Raw genomic sequence first — 24,458 nt, forward strand, 5'->3', positions numbered from 1 at the left:
CTACTTTCATTGTGTCCCATAAGTTGAGATATGTTGTGCATTCATTTTTATTGAATTCTAGGAAGTCTTTAATTTCTTTCTTTATTCCTGCCTTGACCCAGTAGTTATTCAGTAAAAGTAGACTGTTTAGTTTCCATGAATTTGTAGGCTTTTGTTGTTTCTGTTTTTGTTAAAATCCACCTTTAATCTGTGGTGGTCTGATACAATGCAGGGGGTTATTTCAATTTTCTTTTATTTGTTGAGACTTGTTTTATGAGCAAGTATGTGGTTAATTTTAAAGAATGTTCCATAAGATATACACAAAATATCTTACGTACTGTATGGAACCATCACCTGTCAATAAAATCTGATGGCCAATTACCTGAGGCAGGAAATAGAAGGTGGGAGTTCTGGGTGGGTGAGAGGAACTCTGGGATAGAGCCAGTCTCAGGAATAGATTGATCCAGAACTCTGAGGAGAAAGACACATGAAACTGAGGAGAGGTAACCAGTCATGTGGCATTCACAGAATAGAATAAAAGGGTTAATGAAGTTCTGAGCTAAGTAGGGAACAAGCCAAAGGTTGTGGCCTAGGCATTCATTCATAAATAGTCTCAAGAGTCATTACTTCAGGAACTAGGGTGTAGGTTGGGAAAGCCTAGTTACAATGAGATGTTGAGAAGATGTATTCATTTAACTTTGGGTATAATGTTCTGTAGGTATGTTAGGTACATTTGGTTCATAACATCTTTTAACTCCAGTATATTGTTTAGTTTTTGTCTGAATGACCTATGCCTTGGTGAAAATGGAGTATCAAAGTTTCCCACTATCAATGTGAGGGTTAGTGTGTGCTTTAAGTTTTAATAGTATTTCCTTTGTAAATGTGGGTGCCCTTGAGTTTCAGGCATAGATAGTAAGAACTGAAAGCTCACCTTGGTGGATTTTTCCTTTGATGAGTATGAAGTATCCTTCATTGTCTCTTTTAATTTTAGTTTGAAGTCTAATTTATTAGATATTAGTATGGCCACACCAGCTTGTTTGTCAGGTCCATTTGCTTGGAAAATCTTTTTTCTAACCCTTTACTCTGAAGTACTATCTATCTTTGATGTTGAAGAGTGTTTCTTGTATGCAGAAGATAGATTCCCTATTTCACATGAATTCTGTTAGTCTTTTTATTGGGAACTGGGTCCATTGATATTAAAAGATATCAATGAAAAAAACAAAAAAATTAAAAAATTTAAAAAAAATTTAAAAAGTTAAAAAAAAAAGAAAAAGAAAGATATCAATGACCAATGAATGTTAATTCCTGTTATCTTGTTGTTGTTGTTGGTGGTGGTAGTGATGTGTGTGTGTGTGTGTGTGTGTGTGTGTGTGTGTGAGCTCAAAGCTCTATTTTTCAAAGATTGGACTATGCCTGTAACCTTACCTAAAATTGTTCTGTACTGCCTATTCCAGGAATGGCAATCATGTCTCTGTTCTATGACTACCCATAATGACCTCGCTATGGCTTACTTGTGATGGCCATCTTGCAACGATGGCTTCTTCAGGGGACTAACTTGCCATGCTTATACTCAGCTCCTGTAATCCCTTCTATTTTCCCACCAAATTCCCCCATTTGGAAATCCCCTCCTTCTGAGCTATGAAAGTCTTATCTTCCTCATATCCAATGATGACCAGAAGAGGGAGGGAGCCTGTACATGCACATGAATAAAAAAAGCTTGCTTCAGCTAATTTGGCCATGTTGATTTGGGTCCCATCTCTGCTGTAGTAGGATAGCTGGATTCTGGCGGTGACATCGCCCTGGCTGTTGTTGATCATGCTCTTACACTGGCATCTAGGCATCTGGGATTCGTGTGATTATAGGGTGCGGATTTCTCCTCCCATCTTTGGGGTTAAAAAAGAACATGTGGATTTATACTTGGCCTTCTCTAAAATATCTCTAAACTGTAAAGACATAGATAAGGACAGTCCCATGTGGACAATGAGGAAACATGGGGCAAGAGACACAGCAAGACAGAAACTGAAAGCTAGCAAAAAGATGTCGCATTAGAGGGCAGGTGAGCACAGCTTCCTGAAATGCCCTTTAACACATTCAGAACTGAAGCCTGCCAGAAGAAAAGCCAGAAGAAGCAAAAAAATCCTGGCCTCGGAGCAATCAAGTCCAAAGTCCTTTACAGTAGGATTTATTACTTTACTAGTTCTGCTCTCTGCATAGAGATGCAAGAGGGCAGTGAGAAGTGCTCTCAAATATCACTATATATTATATTCAGGCCAGAAATGTATAGTCAGGAAATTAAAACAAATATAAAAGAAAGAAAGACATGGCAAGGAACCACCCCGTCCCCAATCAAAGCATCATGAAAATGTGACAGGAATTCAAGGTGTGATGTGTCTACAAAGTCCTGTGGAGTCAACTCTACCTTTCCATTAATTGCTGATTCTCACCAGAAAGGAGAGCAAAAGAAATATCTGGACTTCACATCTGAATCAAATCAGCAAGTACTAACCTTAAAAGATTTTAAGGAACAAAATAAAATTACTTAAAAATGACCCAGATGATTAAAATATCAACCTCCTGAGGCTAATTACGAACCGAGTTTTCCTCCTCCTCCTCCAACTCCCGCTGCTGTTCTTCATGCCGTTTGGCTTTGATTTCCATGGCTTCTGTGATCAGGTCTCTTAATATTGACACGGGTTTTGCATTCTTGATAAAAGGATGCTAAAAAAGACAGTGTTAAATAGTATAAAATCAGATTTTTCTGGTTTATAACAAAGAATATTAAAACACCCATAACTGCTAACCAGGATAATAGACTACAATAATTATTTTACTTATAACTAATACATTGATTAAGAAAATAGTATTTTGTTTGCTTTAAGAAAAATGCTTTTGAGCTCAATTATTTTCAAAAATATTCTAAGCATATACATAAAAATATAATCTTATTAATAACATTAAATGACCTCAAAATTGAGTGTTAAAAGTATTTCAAATATTTAAAGGTGATTAATGATTACATGTAAAAGTGAACTGATTTTATCACTGGTAAAGAATTTAATGACTCTTAATAATCTGATGGGCAAACAAAGGGGCGCTACCCTGTTCTTTTCACCTCACCTCACTCTACTGCATCTTGACTTGTTTACTCACTTCCAACCAAGACAGAGAAATACCTGTCGAATTACTGCTTCAGTTTAGTCTTTTTTTTTTTCTTCCCTGATCTAAAAAAAGTGATTAAGTTGTCTATTATTTTATATCTTGTATTTTTAAATAGTAAAAAGGAAAACCTTTTAAGTTTACTTTTGAATTACATTTTAAAATTGTCTGTGTGTGTGTGTGTGTGTGTGTGTGTGTGTGTGTATGTGTGTGTGTGTATATGTATGTGTGTGTGTGTGTGTGTGAACCCAGGAATGAAAATGAACTCAGGTCACCATACCTGCCAGCAAAGGCCTCTGCTATCTAAGTTACCCCTTCAGCCTGAGTGCATCTAAATCACACTGACAAGCACAGCACAAGAGACAGTAGAGGAGAAATCTATGGCACAGATAAAATTATTTTGAGGCAATAATCTAGGTTCAAAATGCAACGTTCATAATTATTGCTAGTATATGTAATCAGAGGAAAGCAGCCCTGTGTGTTTTAATAAAGACTAATAGAACACATAAATATATTCAGACAAAAAAATTAATAATGAAAAATTAGACACCTGGAGGGGCTTTTACATGGCAAACAAACTATCTGATAAAACTATCAAAATAAAAAATATCAAGTAAGGGGGGAAACAGCTATGAGTAAGAATCCTACCATCATTTGAAAGTCCTGATTAATCCTTTCAAACGGTTAGAGTCACCATCAGATAAGGTACTCTAGTGACAAGTCCTCAAGGATCCCAGTCATCCACCAGAACAGAGCTCCTGTACCCTGAGCTCAGTACTAAGGGAAGCCCAGAGCCTTCACTTCCCTTTCACAGTTACCAGCACTCACTCACAACTAAGTGTTCACTGTGAGTGTGAACTCCAGTGCTATGTGCCACTTCCTGGCATATGGCCCATAGGGTCCTGAGCATGTACTTCTCCATGACCTCTCCCTCCTGTGCTATAGGGTACTGTGATACAACTTCCATAAACTACAAGCTAAAGTCGAGTGCCCAAAGAGAACTAATGTAAGTAGAAGGACTGCTCAAATAAAGAGGAAAGGGACAAACAAATATGCACTGCCCTTGAGGGATTTATCACACAAAATTAAGAAGACAAATACGTAGTTTAAAGTTACAGTTGGCTATATAAGTTATATCTGTGACGGTTTAGCAGAACCCATGTAAAAGAGAAAAGCAGAAGCAGAAGAACAAGCTGAGAGCGTGCTGGGTTGTAGACTGCAAGCTTGGCATAGGCCGGCGGGCCAGGGGCCACCTCCAGCAGCCCCTATTTGCCTCACAGAATGACAAGGTATTCACAGTATGAAGAGAATGAAAAAGAAACAAAGACATATGGTGAGAACTTAGTGGGATGATCTGCGTCATCCAGTCAACAATACAGTGCAAAGTTCTCTGAGCCTAAGCTGGGGCTAACAGCAAGACAACTGAGCCAAGTGTTTATTTAGTATGAAAGCCTGGATTTGATATGAAACCAGCCTTAATAAACAAATAAAGGAATAGCATATAGGAAAAATGTTGATACCATAAATTTACAATTTACAATGGAATTTACTAATAAAATGCAGTGGCAAGATACAGGTATGAATTATTAAGGGTCTGGGCTATGCAGTTCCCAAAATAGAGAGAAAATATAAATTTGATGGGAAAAGGAGAAAGATTTGGTGGCAGCAAAGTATTAGTCAAAGAGCCCATGAGCACACAAGCAAAGGGAGGTAGAACAGAAGGGATTTAAACAACACAGCAGCCACGTGGGATTTCAGATGCTGCAACCCTTTGGGGTCAGATGCTCTGATGAAGAGATGCTCAACTTGAAGTGTTCATATATATTCAAATCCAATCAAGAAGATCTGAACACTTCTGGTCCCCAGCATCTTAGGTGCGGTCATTCAACCTGTGTAAACAGAACTAACTGATCAGAATATACAAACAAGACCAACAGAATTACAGCCTTCAAAAAAAGATATAAAAGTCTCAACCTGGACTATATTTTGTTATCTTCTCAGGAAAAACTAAGCCAACACTGTAAACAATAGATATATCTCAGTTCCAAAGTGTATCTTAACTTTGTGTCATTTATTATAAGTTGACTACAGTGCTCTAGTTAGAGCTAAGTATGCTGAACCTCAAACATCTTTATCTGTCTAACTCCATGTGTACTCCAGCTTTCTCTGAACAACTGTGACCAACCAAGAAAAACTGGCAGGCTAGGCATGGAGGCACACTGCAAGCCTAGCAGTCAGGAAGCTAAGGCAGGGAGACCTTGAGTTCAAAGCTGACCTAGATGCTATACAAAGAGATACTACTTCAAACACACACACACACACATACACAGAGAGAGAGAGAGAGGGAGAGGGAGAGGGAGAGGGAGAGGGAGAGGGAGAGGGAGAGGGAGAGAGAGAGAGAGAGAGAGAGAAGAAAACAGTTGGCAAAGTAAAGAGGTAACTGAAGAATAATAATGTATTTCTATTTGAGTATTTTGTACAGAGATGACGTTCTATCATACATATCAGTCGTTTTGAACAGATTTTTCTAAATGCATGTGTATAACACTGAGATTGTAAAGCAACATTTAAACATATACAAAAAAACAATTTGGCAAAAAGTGAAAACAGTAACTTTATAAATTAGACTTTAGCACATGATTGTATGCCACTGTGAATCAGTAGATCAAGGACTCATCATTTTCATATTCTACAGACAAAAGCCATCTTGGGTTCAATCGCTCAAGTACATGCTTCCTACACGAGATAACACATTTATACAAAGCACATCTAGCTCATGTTCCTGTAAGAGGCATCCTTAAAAGAACCTGAGTTAAAGATAAGCAGTGAGATATACAGCCTTACAAATGACATGATCAAAAAGAATACACTATAAAGAAGAAAAGAGTAAGTTAAACAAAATTCATGTTAATGAAAGACATAATATATTTATTTTGCTGCTTGCCTAGAATGCTTGCCTACGTGGCTTTAGCATGAGAAGAGAAGGAACAATAAACCCCAGTATACCTATAAATGGATGTAATATACAAGGAACCGTGCACACTGGTGAAGGTGGAGTAAATGTATGTGAACTAAACCCCTACCACAGAAATGCCAAGCTAAACTGCAGATAGATTAAGGGATCAAGTGCTTTTTAAACATGGAAATATGAGAACACTACAGATCAGTGTGGAAGCATACGCAAAGATTAATGAGCTGCCACAAAAAACCGCCGTGAACAGACACAGCTTACAAATGTAGGAACGGGCACTCATAGGAAGGGTTCAGAAAAATACTTCAAAAGAAAAAAAAATGAAAATAACAAATTCTAAAAGGAAGCAAAGCTCTTCTGTCTCTAAATGTATCTGAACTAAAAAAATTCAATCAAAAGCAGGTAAAGAAAATGAACTAAGCAGAGCTGGAGAGGTGGCTCAGCAGTGAAGAGCACTGGCTGCTCTTCCAGAGGTCTTGAGTTCAATCCCCAGCACCCACATGGTGGCTCACCACCATCTGTAATGGGATCTGATGTTCTCTACTGGTGTGTCTGAAGACAGCTACAGTGTATGCACATAAAAAAAAATCTCTAAAATTAAAAAAAAGAGAGAGAGAACTACCTAATAATTTAAAAAAAGAACTAAACTAATTAAAAACCAGAAACTACCTCTAAATCAATCATATTTTTAAATTTTTCTAACTTTTGAGATTTTCATATATTAGTACTATATTTACATCATTTCCCTCACCCAACCTCTAATTATCTCATACTTCCATTATTTTTCAATTTTATGGTCTCATTTTCTTTAATTATTACTAATATGCATACACACATTTAAGTATTACTGATCCACACACACTAAACCTGAAGAGTTCATTACTGCTGATACACACTGATACATACACACAAACCTGCAGAGTTTTGATACACACACACACATACACACACACACACAAACCTGAAGAATTCACTATTACAGATACACACTGATACACACACACAAACCTGCAGAGTTCTGATACACACACACACAAACCTGCAGGGTTCTGATACACACACACACACACACACACACACACACACACTGAGTTCATTCACTGTTGCTCACATATGTATATCTACTTAGGGCTGCCCACTGGGGGTTGGATGAGCTACTTCATCCATGGAGGATACTGCTTCTCCCTCTATCAGCAGCCATTAATTGCTTTATTAATAGGGGTGAGGCTTTGTGAGATTTCCCCCACCTACTTGGCACACCACAAATAACAATAGTTATAAACTTTTAAGGCATCTACAAAACTGTGGTCTCTTAGGCCAAACAGCCAGAGGACAGATAGACAGAAAACTTTAGGCAGCAACCAGTCTACCAGTACAGCAACTCTCAACCTTCCTAATGCTGTGACCTTTTAATAATGACCTTCATGCTGTGGTGACCCCCAATCATAAAACTATTTTCATTGCTACTTCATAACTGTATTTTGCTGTTATGAACTGTCATGTAAATCTCTGATATGCGGATGATCTCAGGCAACCCCTGTGAAAGGGTTATTCAACTCGCAAAGGGGTGAAGCACAGGTTGAGACCAGCTGCACTAGAGGCAAGCACCAAGGAGAACACTATGGCTCATCACCACTGGCAAAAGCTGATGGGAAATCTAGGCTTCCGGCCCTCTTAACTGTCCAGGATTTCTACTGTGAAACGACCACCTGCTAACACAGGAGATCCATCTCCACAAAGAATCTGCTCCTCAAATGGAAAGTGTCAGTAACGACCATGTGAAAGCCTAGACTTAGATCTTTACAGGGAGTGATACGCAACTCCACTCCCTCCTTGTTGGAGAAGGGTCACTGTGGAAGGTCTGAACCATCATCACTAGTTGGTATGATACTGAGTATCATACTGAAAGCCATCCCCACAGTGTCAACAACATAGGCCACTGGAGAAAGAGCTCACCTTCAGCAAAGACTAACAGGCCTTCATCCTTCCCTTGATCTTTGACATTTCAGGAAGGGATGATGGATGGATGGATGGATGGATGGATGGATGGATGGATGGACGAGGACACACACAATATGGATGAATGAATATATAAACAGGTAGGTGAACATGACTCCTCCAATAGGAACAAGTCTCTAATTATGTATCCTCAAGTGATGCAGGAAAATAAACTGCCAACCCATAATATTACCAAGAAAATTACCACAAACTTCTAAAAGTGCAGTTGAAATCGTTCTGTAAATAAAGGAAATGATGTAAGGAACCTTCAGACATCAGGAAGACAAACAACAGAAAGAACAAAAACAGGGCAAATACAAGAACTTTGCCTTCTTCTCTTGAATTTCCTCAATTAAGTTTTATGTTTAAAGCAAATATTATCGAGCTGATGTGGCTCTCAACTACAAAGAGGGAATATTTAAGGCAATTATACTCTAGTGTAGGGTCAGAAAAGTGGGTAAAGTTGTTTCTACATCTTACTGGAATTGGTAAGAATAAGTCATACACCATGGGAACTGATATTCCAGCATCAAATTACTTACTCAAATAATCAGATACTGTTGACATAAATAACAGTTACTCTACCATTCATGTAGAAACTTGAAGAAATAAAGAGTAGGGCTTAGGCCTTGTAGTATGGCTCAGCAGGTAACGGTCCTTGCTAGCGAGCCTAAAGATCTGAGTTTAAAGCAAGAACCCACACATCCCCCACAAGTTGTCTGCTGACTCCACATGTGTGCTGGGGCCTGCATGTATCCTCACCCTAACATAAATAAATAAATTTAATTAAAATATTTTTTAAAAGAATGGTGCTTGGACAAATGCAATCTATCTAGAATAATCACTGGTTTACTATGTGATCTTCAGTGTCATTTAATTTTTCTGGGCTATAATAACCTCCACAAAATTAAGGAATTATATTGATATATTTATATTTTAAGTGCTTCCATCCTTTTTAACTTGAAAACAAAAAAAATATTTTTACCATATGGGGGGAAAGCTAGAAATAAAGACATTATCTATGAATAAATAAATAAATAAGTCTCCAGACAAAATTTCACCATCAAATTTTTATTGCTTTTTTTTTCCTGCCTTTTTTTCAGATCTTTCCTTCCTACTGTGTTTCTTTTGTGTGAATCATTTACAGGTTCAGTATAATAATGACACCAAGAAGTTCTCAAAATTTTCTTGGAAGATTGATACCCTTTAAAAATAAATGCTTTAGCCAACTGTTTTTCATTTTTTATTTTTTACTACTGAAGGTCTTGGGGACTGAACTCATGTCCTTAGGCCAACCATCTCATTGGTCTCTTAATTTTTTATGTGCAGGGGAGGACATGTGCACAGGTGTGTCAGAGCACATACATCCAGGTCAGAGAAGGGTGTCAGACTTGGCAGCAAGTGCCCATTCATGCTCAGAGCTATGTCACTGCAGTGCCCATTCATGCTCAGAGCTATTTCACTGCAGTGCCCATTCATGCCCAGAGCTGTCTCAATGCAGTGCCCGGCTGGACTGGCTGGTTTTGTGTCAACTTGACACAAGCTGGAGTTATCACAGAGAAATAAGCTTCAGCTGAGAAAATGCCTCCATGAGCTCCAGCTCTAAGGCATTTTCTCAATTAGTGATCAAGGGGTGGGGGGAGTGGGCATTGTCGGTGGTAGCATCCCTGAGCTGGTAATCTTGGGTTCTATAAGAAAGCAAGCTGAGCAAGCCAAGTAAGAAACATCCCTCCATGGCCTCTGCATCAGCTCCTGCTTCCTGACCTGCTTGAGTTCCTGTCCTGACTTCCTTTGGTAATGAGCAGCAATGTGGAAGTGCAAGCTGAATAAACTCTTTCCTCCCCAACTTGCTTCTTGGCCATGATGTTTGTGCAGGAATAGAAACCCCGACTAAGACACCGTCCATGCTGAGAGCTATCTCACTGCAATGCCCTTCCATGCTGAGAGCTATCTCACTGTAGTGCCCTTCCATGTTAAGAGCTATCTCACTACAGTGCCCTTCTATGCTCAGAGCTATCTCACTGATCCAAATTTGTCATCTTAATCATTAACAAATTAAGTTTTGAAATTCTATCTACATATAACTAAAAACTCAAATAAACTGGTGCTAGGCAGAGGAGGAATATCCACTTGGAGGCAAGGGGGAGGGGGAACTGGGTGAGCAACTGGGGGAGGGACTGGGAAGGAGGGCAACAGCTGAAATGTAAATAAATAAAATAATTAAAAAAAGCATTACAAACTGTTTCATGGAGCCTTCACTCATTTTATTTTATTTTTAATAGTAGCTCAAAAAGTTTTCTTATAAGAACTGTGGCTTGAATTCATTTACTATTTAACAGTAAGAAGCATCTGAAAATTATTTGTTAGTGTGAGACACATGGTGAGGCACACTGTAGATATACCTATGTGCATACAGTGGGACATACCTATTAGTTGAGAGTTCTGAGGCAATTCTGTTAAGAAAAAGTTTCACAAACTTGGTTTGTTTTTTTTATTATTATTATAAGTATTAAGTTATTTCTTTTTGCCTTAAAATTCACAGATTTTTAAAAAGCCTCTTGGTTCTCTAGATACAGTGTTTATTTACAGTAGTGATAAAAGTAACCTTGTAACTAGAATTTATAACATGTAATAATCTTTTCAAGCAGTTCAGGAATCTTGGATTTACATACATTAGAGTGGAGCCAGAAGTCACAGGACAATGCTGAGTCAAGAAGCACAAGGAAAGCACTGGGAGGTAAAACCCAGAGCAAGAGCTCACAAGGCAGCCATGGGAACACATAGAAGACAAAGAAAAATGCAGAAGAGTCATTAGAGAGTCAGCAGCTTCGGGAAGCTTGGAGGAGGAGGAGGAGGAGGAGGAGGAGGAGGAGGAGGAGGAGGAGGAGGAGGAGGAGGAGGAGGAAGACAAAGAGAAGGAGGAAGAGAAACAGGAGGAGGAGCAGGAGGAGCAGGAGGAGCAGGAGAAGGAACAGGAGGAGGAGGAGGAGCAGGAGGAGGAAGACAAAGAGAAGGAGGAAGAGAAACAGGAGGAGCAGGAGGAGCAGGAAGAGCAGGAGAAGGAACAGGAGGAGGAGGAGGAGCAGGAGGAGCAGGAGAAGGAACAGGAGGAGGAGCAGGAGGAAGAGGAACAGGAGGAGGAGGAGGTCTTCGAGAGTGCACACTGACCTGTAACAGCTGTGTTGCAGTAGCTCTCTGCTCAGGACTCTTCACCAAGCATTTTTTCACAAAATCAGTGAAGTCATCAGACCAAAGTTCAGGTTTCCTGAATGTTGGTGGTGGGTTTGTAGGAATCATAAAAATAGCCTAATGTAGATGAAATATCCAAAAGACACAGTAAGAACCACAAGAGAACAACCAAATAAATACTTCTTTATTTTTTTACCGGATTCTAAATCCCAAAAACAAATTTAAGCTGCTACAGGAAATTCCAGCGAGACTGTCTGCTGTGAGTGTGATCATTTCCCTTAGACCCTCCACTTGAACTGTAGCTCACTGGGCACACTACTTCCTATTTTACGGCTGGCTTTTGAATCTATCTCCAGAGGAGACACATTTATAGACTTTTTGACAAAGGCATTGTCAAAGATACATTTCCAAATCTTGTTACTGTATGCCAGATTTATTGAGTATTTCAGTTTTATGTTAAGTGTAGTAGCTAAAAAAAAAAAAGGCCAGCAGCAGACTAATCTGCATGTGTAACCCAAATTAATTATTTAAGCATAAACAAAATTACTATTGTTGAATACTAGATGATGAAGATTCTAAATGAAAAGTTTTAAATACACTACTTCAATGTTCCAGAAATAAGTTAAGTGCTAAATATTCATAGCTATAATACATTGATAGTTCAAATTTGAAAAGTGTCAAAGAGATCCTCCATCTCACAGCCTGTGGTAACTATCTCTCCAAGTTCCATGTGAGAAAACAAAACCAAACTGAAACAAACACATAATATACTCAATAAAAATATTAACAGTTTTACTCATATATGCTATTAAAAGTCAAGAGGCAAACAGCAGTAACAGAAATTTTATGAAATAAAATGAATTAGAACACGTAATAACTACTCATAGGTAATTTTATGTACCTATTAATATATAAATTTATAGAATTACACAGTTAACACCACAAGTGAGAGGACAAACTAAAGACCTTTCAACAGCAATAAATAAGCACATGTAGCACACAATCATAGACCCTTAAACAGAGAGAAACTGAGAGGAAGCATCCCACATCTCCTTTCCCAGATCTGAGAATTTGCCCCTTTGGAAAGGCAACTTTTCATCTGACTCTAGATGGGCCTCTTCTTTTGTATGCAAACTTAATGTACTTTAAGTCATGCTCAATCTCCTTAATGCATTAAAAAAGACAGGGGTAGTAATACTATAAATTATAACAACACTTAAAAATTAAATGTTTTACTATTAAAAGGATTAGGATATTATTTACAGCTAAAACTTCTGTTCACATATAGAGAAAAGATCACAACTACAGTTATACACAAAACATATTTTACTGAATCAATTTTAATGTATTCCTTGCATAAGACAGAGCTTCTATTGTCCACTGAATTTTTATTAATTGGCAAAAAGATATGTATAAGTGGCTTGAAATCACAGTAGAAAAATACAACAGGATATCTACTTCAACCTGTTCATTTTACAGAAAAATAACGTAAAATCTAGAGAAATTAAGAGTTAAAAATGAAATTTCAGATATACAACAGGGCTGTCATTTAAATCATCAGAAAAGCATCATAATGTTTCTAAGTTCCAACAAGCAAAGATGATGTTAAATCTAAACAAACAACTAAGGAAATGTGAGGCACAACAAATGGTCCCACAGTCAGCAAATGGATCCAGCATGTCCTTCCCTCTGCTTCCTCAGAGGGAAGCAAGGATGAGCAAGCTTTAAGACGTTGTAAGATTACCTAGACTTACTAGAATCACAACTCTCAACCAAATATGAGAGAATATTCAAATCAAAGTTTTCTCAGCAAACAGTATCAGCGAGACTGCAAACGAAATGAAGCTTGTGTTACAATGAACTACAAAATTACCAGACAGCCCTGAGAGCTAAAACCATAAAACTCTAAGAAGGAAACATATGAGAAAAATGTCATAATGAGGAATTTGACAATGACTAAAAGTAAGGTGAACTTCATAGAAACTTACAGCTCTGTACATCACAAGAGCACTCAGCACTATCACAAGAGCAAAAATGGTAACCCGGAATAGAGAATTTCATAGAAACAATAGAGAAAACTATGAGGCACAAAAGAGCCCTACAACCAATTATCAAAAATACATACAACTCAACTTTAAAATAGGAGAGTGACTGGGAAGAGAGGAGATGGGGAAGAGAGAGGGAGGAGTCAACAGAACCGGACTCTTAAAAATGATCAAAACTGGGTCTGGAGTGGTGGCCTAGAATTTAATTCTTGCAGGGGACCTATGTTCAATTCCCAGTACTCACATGGGGGTTCCCAACTGTTTGTAACTCCAGTCCTAGGCCCTTTTTTGACCCTGTGGGCACCAGACATGTACATGGTGAACATACATACAGACAAGTAAGATGCTCACACATATACAGTGTAGCCAGTATCACAAAGCAAAATAAACACATATAGTCAACTATTTCTAAGGTCATTCTCTGTACAGTCAGCTGATACAGGGATTCAGAAGTAACCAACTTCTGAAAGTAACGACAGGTTGTTGACCAAGAAATAACAGTGGGCTTACTATGTTCTGTGGTATTCTGTTTACTTGTTTAAACAGTGTCAAGCTTACCTAAGAGAATCTCTTAGACTTAGGCTAACTTATGTCACTCAGTCAATCAACTACTTTACTCAATGGTCTGTCTCTTCAAGTATGTGACCTTGTAACCTTTGCTATTACAAATTTTAAAATACTATCTATGCCTGGAACCCACAGAGCTCACAGTCAACTTGTAGAGAAAAATTAATGAATACGGAACAAACTCCATGAAGGTCTATCTCTAACTAACTGGGTTCATCTCGAATGGCTCCATAGTAATACTGGACTCCAGCGAGGCTTCACGAATGGACAACATAAACAGTAGCTTCAGAAAAGAGTGAATCACCTGCTCCTTCAAACCGAGGGAAAAACAACACATCTAAACCTCTTTTCTGAGAACAGTCCAAAGACCTGAGCCCTGGAGAGCTGACCTTAACCTCAACTGCAGGTAGATACTAGATTGTCCAGATAAACGCTGTTCCCCACTGTTCTGTTACAAATTAGCAGATAACAGCCCAATGATTTATGTCCTTGAAGCTAATGCTTCTCCTTTGAACTTTGAGCCAATAAGCTGCAGCCTTATCTTCTGATAATCTTAACATATAAGGCTCACCTGGCAGTAGCTATTAGAAACCAGAGGATAAAAAGCTTTACTCTAACTCTTATTTACCCAGTACTATCATAAAGTGAGTATAATGTCACATCATACTTGCAAACAAGCACTGAGCAAGCAGGGATATTGAGCGTTCAGTTCAAATAAGCAAGTCTATTAAAGTGTCTCCAGGAAAACGCTATGTCTTTCATTTCTGCCTTTAACTTTTTAGAAAAATCAGTAACAGACGTAGATTTTCTCACAGTCTTTACTGGGTTCAACCAACTACAAGGATCCTCTTAAGAATCTCCAGGTTTTGTGTAAGTCAAGTCATAAGCCCCTGTTGTAGAAAGTGTTGATTACCAGTGGCTAGCCTTAAAATTCCCTGCCACCAACCAAACAGCACAGACACACATTAGAGCCATATAATTGATCTTATCTCTAACACCATTTGATTGAAGAATGTTAGTGCAATAAATTATATGATTAGCCTATGCTTGTTTCTACACAATATATTGCTTAACTACACACTAAACCTATCACTAAGTTTGGAATTTTCTTTTAATTTCCCTGATCACAAGTACTCTGAAGAGGTCAGAAAAATAAATGTGCTTCAAAATGCCTAAGGAGCTTCGTGCCTGAAATCTCATGCTTTAGACTCTATAGAGCCCCAACCTGCAGAAAGTGCTTCACTGAGAAGCTAATCTCAGTGGAATGAATTCACAACTGTGTCTGAGCTAAGGCAGCTGACCTGTGAATGCACAGGAGCATGGAGTGAGCCAGGAAAACAGGAAGTCACTGGATGTAAGCAGAAGACCATCTTCCTAACAAACAGGAAAGTGGGAGAGCATCTACAAAGAACAGCTGTTTTTGAGTGTGAACATAATGCACAGGTAGCAAGCTTAGTCCAATAGAGATGGTACCGTAAAAAGGAAATATAGTAATAACCTCTTTTTAAAGAGACTACAATTAAGAGCAAAGGATAAAGGACGGTGAAGCTGGATGTCACCAGAAACACAGCCCCTGACCATGTCTCCAGTGCAGTGTTTCCTACAAGAGAGATGGCTGGACCACAGCCTTTGTGTACAAAAGACGTCAGCATCCAGGTGTAAAATTCCAGTTCTGCAAAGAGTAATGAACTAGTCTGAAAGAAATGCAAAGGTGAAAAGGGTGTGAATAAGCCATGTTCCTGCCTTCCAGTTCCCACAGTGGAATAAGCAAAGCACAGAACTAGAAACTCACAATTCATTCCAGCGCTACTTAGAGGACTGGTTCTCAACTTGTGGGTCTTGACCACTTTGGGAGGGAGTGTCAAATGAGCCTTTCACGGGGGTCACATATCAAATATCCAAAATATCAGGATTTATATTACAGTTTCCTTTACAATTCTTAATTGTAGCAAAATTAAAGTTATGACATAGCAATGAAAATAAATTTATGATTGGAGGTCACCACAAAATGATGAACTCTATTAAAGGGTCCCACAGTATTAGGAAAGTTGAGTTAGAGGAATGTCCACAATCACTTATCAGGCCAGGAAACATCAGTCGGCTTGGCTGGAGAATAATCTGAGGAAAGAGGTGCAGTGGAGACTCTGGCTATGAGTGGAGAGTAGCTACTGGAATGAACACTACAGTACCTGTATCTATGCCATTAGAGAGCACTCGGACTGAATGCTACAGTACCTGTATCTATGCTATCAGAGAGCACTCGGACTGAACACTACAGTACCTGTATCTATGCTATCAGAGAGCACTCGGACTGAACACTACAGTACCTGTATCTATGCTATCAGAGAGCACTTGGACTGAACACTACAGTACCTGTATCTATGCTATCAGAGAGCACTTGGACTGAACACTACAGTACCTGTATCTATGCTATTAGAGAGCACTTGGACTGAACACTACAGTACCTGTATCTATGCTATTAGAGAGCACTTGGACTGAACACTAAGTACCTGTATCTGTGCTATTAGAGAGCACTCAGTTGGACAACCCTAAGCTTATCAGGGAAAGGGTTTCCTTCTGTGGATTCTCAGTCTGAAAAGGACTATCAGGAAGAATTTTATTAGTATTTAAGAGAAAAAATTTTTAAGGCAGGTAAGGTGAAAATTCAGCCTGCCAGGAAGAGGGAGATAGAAAGAGAAAGTGTAACATTAGGTTAGGCCAAAGAGAAACAGCCAATTGCAGGAACTCAGGCAAAAGCTTAAGAGGAAAGCAATCTTTCTCCCATAATTCCTCTGTCTCACCTTGGAAATGCTTTAATCTGTATCTCAGTAAAAGATAGAGTGAAAACAGTTTTGTTGTTGCTGCTTTAAAACAAACAAACAAACAAACAAACGATTTAGCAACCTTTAACTGCAGGGTCATCTTTAAACTCTCTTTGAACCAGAGCAAGTATGCATGCCAAAGCCTGGGCCCCGAGGTCTGAGCAGCGGCTGCATGTCACAGCTACCTGAGAAACAGTTTTTTACTTATCATTTTTTACAGTAAGAGTATCAAGGACCCAAATCTCCCTGTAGGAAGCACAAACTTAGGGAAATAGGCCAGTTCTACAGACTAAGAGCTGACCAATAGCAGAGGACCATGAGACTTACAAAGCTCACTACCTCAGGGGCAGGTTGTCATCAACAGTAAACAGACTGCATCTGTTGCTACTTATTTTGTTACCTAAAAATCAGATATTTATCTATCTATGTTATAGATATATTCCATTTCACTCTTTACTCATACATAACTAAATGATCAGAATGCACGGATGGCAAGAACCCACAGCTCCACCCCGTACACTCCATAAGGAATGAGGGACAGCCTCCACGTCCACCTTTACAAACTGAAAAGGGCACCACAGGACTTCTGAACAGTTCATCAGGAAGACCCAAGAATGGAGTGAAGACTTCCAACCTTCCATGGACATCTCACCACTCCAGCATGTAGAAACCATGCTCCAGCATGGGAGCTTGGCAGTAATCAGCTGCCCTTTGCTCTACCTGGTGAGGATTACATACCTAGCAGGATTTTCACTGTCACCCAACAGTAAAACAATCACTAAGCAATGGATCTCCATGAGGAACTGGAACTGTGACCCCACCCAGCCAGCAATGAAGAACCACTCCTGCCACTGGTGTCCACAAAGGCTGAGCAGGGAATCTGAAGTTCAAACTCTACTGGTCCCAACTGGTGTAATGTCAAAAAAAGTATATCTAGCATAGAGTTTACATGAGACTTGGAGAGTAAAAACCCTTATGTCCAGTTTTCAACTAAAAATTTCTTATCCTATTTAAGAACCAGGAAGATTACAAAAACAATGACAAAAAAACAACAGATGTTTTTAATAGAGGTGTTAAAATATTTTAAAGCAGAAAGAGAAGAAAGTGCCTCTATTAGCAACTATAAATAATAGTTGAAGGGCACTTGTTGCCAAGCCTGACATCATATACATACACACACACACACACACACACACACACACACACACACACACACACACATAATGGAAATTTAGAAGTGAAAAACACAACAGCCAAAATCAAAAGCTCAGTATGTGGCTTCAACATCAGACAGGGAAGACCTAGTAAAAAAAGAACCAGCAAGCTAGAAGACAGAACAGAATAAATACTTTCTCTGTAAGAACAACAGGAAAAACTTGACTTGGGCACATGGGGGTAAGGGTGGGATAGCTGAGGGAGGGATGGATAGAGAGTCCCATGAACTTCTCTCTAGGACCAAGTCGAAACACCCGGCATTCAGGTTTTTGGAGTTGTAGAAAAGAAACAGGTCATGTATTTTAAACTACAATAGCTAGCTAGCACTGCAATTAATCTTACAACACATCCAGCAGCCTGCACTACATCTGCACAAGACTAGACCAACTAGCGGTCAGCCAGAGACCATGCTGTGCAGGCCCCAATCCTCCCCTTTAGGCTACTGGTGGATTCTAGGGGAGGGGCAGGTTTTGTCTTCAGTGCTGCATCTACCAGTGAGTTCATCACGCTCCAATTCCTACCTCCAGACCCACGGCAGCCCAGATGGCCTGGGTAAATTCAGTGGGCCTCAAAGCAAAACAAAGAGACATGAGTGTGGGAAAGGATGTTTAGGAACGTAGAGGAGGGGCTGGTGGAAGTGGGAGAGGATGAAAAGGTGATTGCGGGTGGAAACAAGGGGACAGAATCGGGTATCGGCAGTGTCTCCACGTTCACTTGTGTGTGAATTTTTAATATAAATGCAAGATGTAAAGCATGAATGCAAGCAAAAGGTTTCAGTGAACACATTTCAACAGTTCAACTTTATTGCAATTATAAATAAACCTGTTAATTTTTCTGGACAATGCCAGCATTTGGATTTCTTCTTGAGGAAAACTAAATGGTGTTTGTAGCATTTTTATCACACAGTAGATTCCATCCATCACAATAGTTTTCTGAGTTGTCCTGCATGCAAGAGCATGTTTTTAATGTTGTCTGTCTCCTGTGCTGTTCCTGTAAGTTTGCTATTAAAATACATTAAACTATTAAAAAAAGAAAGAAAAGGTGGGACACGAAGAATCATTTGTAGTACACACATGTACGAAACTGCTGCAGAGCAAATTCAGTTAATAAAAAATTCGCTAGAAATTTCTTAACATTTAGCGGAATAGATTTAGCTTATAGAGTCTAGAAGCTACAAATCACATGGCAGAAAAATAGACATTCACACAAAACATATTACTTAAATTTGAGAAAATCAAAGACTGAGGGCGAAAACCAATCTTGACTGTACATAAAAATGAGACTTTACCTTTAAGTGGGAAATGAAATGACGGCTGACTTCTTATCAGAACTGTGAGTGTGTTACACGTTTAAGTGATTTAACCATGAGAACTGCCAGCAGATTACAACAGACAGTAGAATTATCCTTCATGGATGCACAGAAATCAAGAGTCTAAGGTGAGAAAATGTAACAGAATTGTCACAGCTCTATCCTAAAAGAAGGTTGAAGCCACTTTTCTAAATAAAAAAAAAATGTAATTAGAAAATATGAAATACCAGGAAGGAAAGTAGTATACAGCTTAAATCAGTTAGTACGACAGATTTTCCTCTTACCTGAGTTTTTGAAATTAATACATGAAGAAGACATTACTAATACATGGGAGAAAGCAAGAGAACAAAAAAGAAATTAGGGTTCTATATGTCACCCAAGCTGGTAAAAGAGATAAACTCATATACATTAAGGATAAATCAAAATGGAACTCATAAATACATTCAAGAAACCCACAGGAAGGCAAGAAGAAAACAGAAACCAAAAACCTGAGGAAAAAATACAGAAAGCAAAAGGATGAAATAAACATAAAACGTGAAAAGGGCCCCTGTGTTATCGTTACTAGACTTCAGCACCCTCCGACCACAGACAGCTCCTGTGGAGAGCGGAAGGACACAGGAATCTCCATCCGCCCATCACCTTGCAGGCCTAGCTGTCCTTTAGTCCACGCAGAATGTGCATATTCTCTTCAAGTGCTCAGATACCAGGAAGACCATGTCCTGAGGACAGCACACACCAACAGATTTAAAAGGCTGACTCCCTGGAGCATCCTGCCACCCTGCAATGGAGCTGGATATCTTACTACAAAAGTGAGCAGAAGCACCAATACTCGGAATCTAAACAGCGTATTTCCAAATAATCCATGGGACAAAAGAGAAAGCCATGAGGTAAAGATTTAAAACACTGACCTGAATGAAAGTGACACGGAGAACACCAGATGGACAGACACACGACGCAGTGCTGAGGGCAGATTTCCCAGTCAACACTACCTCTCCCACTCCTTAACTTTCCTTGTCTCATCTCTACCAGCCTCCAAATATGGGCTCTCAGTGCTAGCTATCCTTCCAGAAAGGTCTCACATTCCACGTTTCTCTTTTATAACACTTCATCCTTCCTATGCCACATCAAACTTGGCATTGTCAAATTCATCCCAGTTCAGTAATAGAAAGGCAAACCAATCAAGACACTGCATGAGAGAAGAGTAAAGAGCAACTCTACCTAGGTACAAGCTTCGAATACCTGTTGATTATAGTTCCAAATGCATGTAATCCATAAATGTTCAGAAAGACAGAAGGAGATAATCTGAGGCCAGAAAATCAGCCTGTTCCTCTATTTTGTATCTGTGAGGAAGAGACGAGTGCTTGTGGTACCTGAGTGCAACAGACGTCAGAGATTTACACAGTGATTTAAGAGAGTTCCTCCAGTCCATGCCTGCTGCACAGGGTATTAAGGTAGGCGAACTAAAGAAGAAATGGGGTAGCCTGAGCAAGACGTGTCTTATGAGCCTGAACACCCCCGCTCAGATCCATTAGCCAGGTACAGGTAATTCTAATAGATTTTTGTTATTTCCTAGTAGAAAGGGAGGAAGATGATCTGCAGCTAAAACACTTGAAGGTCAGATGTCTTAAGAAATGAACACAGAGGAAACACTTTACAACTAAGCTTAACAACAGTTTTTACTTTCATACTTCCAGAGATCCAAACCAAAACTTGAAGACAAAATATCTATGTATGTCTTTCTATCACATCTCACATTTGGACAATGAGAAAACAAAACCAATATATCCATCCATCCAGGGTCTGAAGACATTTCAATACCTTTCCTACCACAGCTCAAGCCCCCTCCTTCTCCTACCTGACCTACCTTTATTTTCCTTGCTTGTACCCTGTGACTACTAACCCTTCTCAATAAAAAGAACAGCTCATTTAAACCCATCATTAGAACACAGCATTGTTCTAAGATCTTCCAATGGCTACAAGTCTCAGAGTAAAAGCTGACCATCAAACCATCTTCTGAAGGAAGCCACAGTGGTCTGGCCCTCTACTGCTCCTGTATCCCATCTGCGTTTCTTGTATCTTACCTGGCTCAGCCATTTATGTCATCCTGCTGTTCCTTATGCCAGATACTCTGTTTAGTTTCTTCCAAAGAAAACATTCTTTCAAAAAAGATCTACTTATTTATTTATTTTCCTCCTTTATCTGAACTAATCCTAACAGCCACCTCATCAAATAGCCTTTCTCAACCTTTCTGTGTTCACGTAATAACAAACACATTTTTCATTTTGTGTCCCCTTAGAGGTATAAACCTGATTACCATTTTTAAAATATATAACTTGTTGCCTTTCTTCTGTCATATAAGTACCTCTTTAAAAGGCTGAACACATTTCATTCATTGTTATATCTCAGTGCCTAAAACACTCTGGAAAAAAGCACTTATAAATGAGACATGACTGAAAGGGCAACTCAGCAGAAGGAAGCTGTTTGCCTCGCACGCCCAATGCTCTGAGTTTGATACCCAGCACTAAAAGACAAATGAATAAATAATGAATAAATTACTATACCTACATCTTAGCCTTCATCAGGGGTACTTATAATGTATAAAATCTTACAAAGAGATGGAACTGGATAGCTAAATAAAATGTATATTATATGTATACACACATATACATATATATAAACACATACATACACGTTAGCTGGCCTTCTTAGAAAGACAGAAGACTTGGCATGATTAACTTCAGAAAGAATAAAATCTGCATGAGTCACTGGCAAACAAGTCAATCCACCTTGAAAGACCAGTAAGTACCAACAAATATGTGAAAAATGTTATAATAAAACCACATAATTAAGCACAGAGAACAGGACTATCTTGCCAGTATTTGCTATCATTGGCAAACATCCATATTAACTCAGCTTCCCCAACTCAAAATACAAATGGAATAGTGAGTTTGCCAGCTCACTGGAGAGAAAGACTGCATTACAATCTGGGTTCATATTAAAGTTACCTCATTCTTCTCAACTTAGATCTGACCTAGAGGAAAATTTTTAACAGATTCTATTGGACAAGTGCCATAGTAAAGTTTAAAATTAGCATTTCAGATGCTAACCTAAAGGATTTCCACTTTACTTCTCAAAACCAAACTAGGCTAAAAATAAAATATGATGAATTATGAGTATAAAATGGATAAAAGAAACATTTTGTCAGAGAAAAAGAAAAGTGTAACACTAGTCCCTTCTCTCATTTCTTTTGATTTCATTCATGCGGGGCCTCAGTCAGGGCTGCACATATGGCAGCACTCAAGCTGTTAACTGATGAAGCAGATACTGAGCCTCTTTCCTTCAAGTTCCATTATGTAAACACACACACACACACACACACACGTATGTGCATGCGCACATGTGTATGTATCAGGGTTTCATGTAGCCCAGGTTGGCTTCAAACTTGCTATGTATCTAAAATCACCTTCAACTGGTCCTCCTGCCTCCACTTCCTAGATGCTGGGGTTACAGGTGTGCAGTACCACACTATTGACTTCCACCATCGTTGTAGGAACTCTTCCACTGCAGACATGTGGATAACTGAGTCCCTGTTCCTTCCAGGTCATCTGCCATGACTTAAGTAGGACGCACCAAAATCCAGCTTGGGAGGCCAGTGAGTTTATTGGGCATGAGTCAGGAGGGGTTATGCAGAGAAGCTTGACTACGAAAAATGCTCACTGCATGGTGTATATCCACTTCTCCACATCTGAACACATGGAGACTTGCCCTTGTTAACCTTCCAGTCTCTCAATCATCTCCAATACCAGGAGGCCACGCGCAATTGGAGCAAAAGGACATATGGTGGCTGAGAGGTACACAAGGGTGTAGACAGTCAGGTGAGGGTCTGATGGCCCACCCTCCTCCTCCTCTTCCTCCTCCTCTTCTTCTTCCTCCTCCTCCTCCTTCTCCTTCTCTCAGGGGTCTCTTGTAAGAAGTCACAACTAGCTGTTCTGATGAACACTGTGGCCACTATGCTCAGAAGGTGGTACTCCACATTGAACACAGACATGTCTCCCTTCTGGGTTATTACATGTACAAAGAAAAACAAGATACTCCCATTTTATACAAGTGCAGTAACTTCATTAATACCTGTATGTCACAAAAGCGCTGCATTTACCTTTATAAAAAAACATGCACTAGCATGTAGAAATGTAGCATGTAGCACTAGTAGAAAAACATGTACATCTTTGTCAATAAATTCATAATTAGAGAAGTCACCCAACTATAATGACAGGTCTGAGCGGGCTCTCCTAGGCAGAGGGAAGCTCAGGATGTTCTCAGTGGAGACTGTTTAGAGGAGAGATGGCAGAGACTGTAGGTAACAAAGTGACACTAAGCAGAAAGTGGGCAAAGATAAAATCCTAAAAGCAGAGACGAATAAAGTGTGGCGAAAATAAAAGGCAGCGGCACAGAAATAGAAAGGTATCCCGAGTCAACAGACTTCTAGAATGCTCTTAAGAATCTGACTACTAACTAGCCACAAAGTTGTAAAACTGCATTTTAATGGGGAGGTTTTGAAAGGAATAGAATGACCTGTGTGTTGTAAATTGATAAATCTAGCAGTGTTGTGAAGGTTACTCTGGAGAAGAAAGATAGAGGATTGCTAGTTAGAGTGACATAGAAATGCAGAGGGAAAAATTTCAAGTCTGAAATATGGAAATAAAGAACTCTTAAGGGAGTAATACATTTAGTAAGTGCTGAGTAATGAAAAATCTGAAATATCTCTAGCTGTGGGGACTGGGAAGGGAGAAAATGTCAATACAACTTGGTGACTGATAAAAGTGGAAGATTAGATAAAAGATAATTTCCAGATTTTTCAACTTGACAACTGGTTGTATGAAAGAGAATATAAGATATTAAATTAAAGGTTAAAACAAATGTATGAATATTAGATTTGAAGTGTCTCAACAGTATAGAAAAATAATTATCTAGACAGGTAATTAAAAATGAGTCTAGGACTCAAGATTGACAGCCATGGTGTCGGGGTGGGAGTCAAGAAATGAGATATCAAAGAAGTCAAAAGAGGTAAGGATGACAAACAGTTCTTCTGTCAACAGTTGCAGGAGAGCAGTGAAAAAAAAAAGAGTCAAAGTCTACCAAGGATAAGTAAGAGGAGCTGCAGCTAGAGGCACCTGAATCTAGGAAGTTCATGAGAGGGGAGGGGAGGG

The 24,458-nt window shown here is 39.1% G+C and overlaps 1 protein-coding gene across 2 annotated transcripts in view; it reads right to left on the reverse strand.

The window, feature by feature from the left end:
- The window catches only part of Stk3 (serine/threonine kinase 3), a 242,458-nt gene that overhangs the window by 106,629 nt on the left and 111,371 nt on the right, over positions 1 to 24,458 (reverse strand). Inside the window, exons 7-8 of one of the 2 annotated variants that reach the window (XM_028766083.1) lie at positions 11,273 to 11,410; positions 2,572 to 2,697 (exon numbers count right to left, since the gene is read on the reverse strand). In XM_028766083.1, the coding sequence (XP_028621916.1) occupies positions 2,572 to 2,697; positions 11,273 to 11,410 (264 nt within the window). The remainder of the gene's footprint in view (positions 1 to 2,571; positions 2,698 to 11,272; positions 11,411 to 24,458) is intronic. The other variant, XM_028766090.1, reaches the window with a different exon arrangement.

The sequence above is a fragment of the Grammomys surdaster genome, unplaced genomic scaffold, assembly GCF_004785775.1.
Source record: "Grammomys surdaster isolate TR1022 unplaced genomic scaffold, NIH_TR_1.0 63, whole genome shotgun sequence".
NCBI lineage: Eukaryota > Metazoa > Chordata > Mammalia > Rodentia > Muridae > Grammomys > Grammomys surdaster.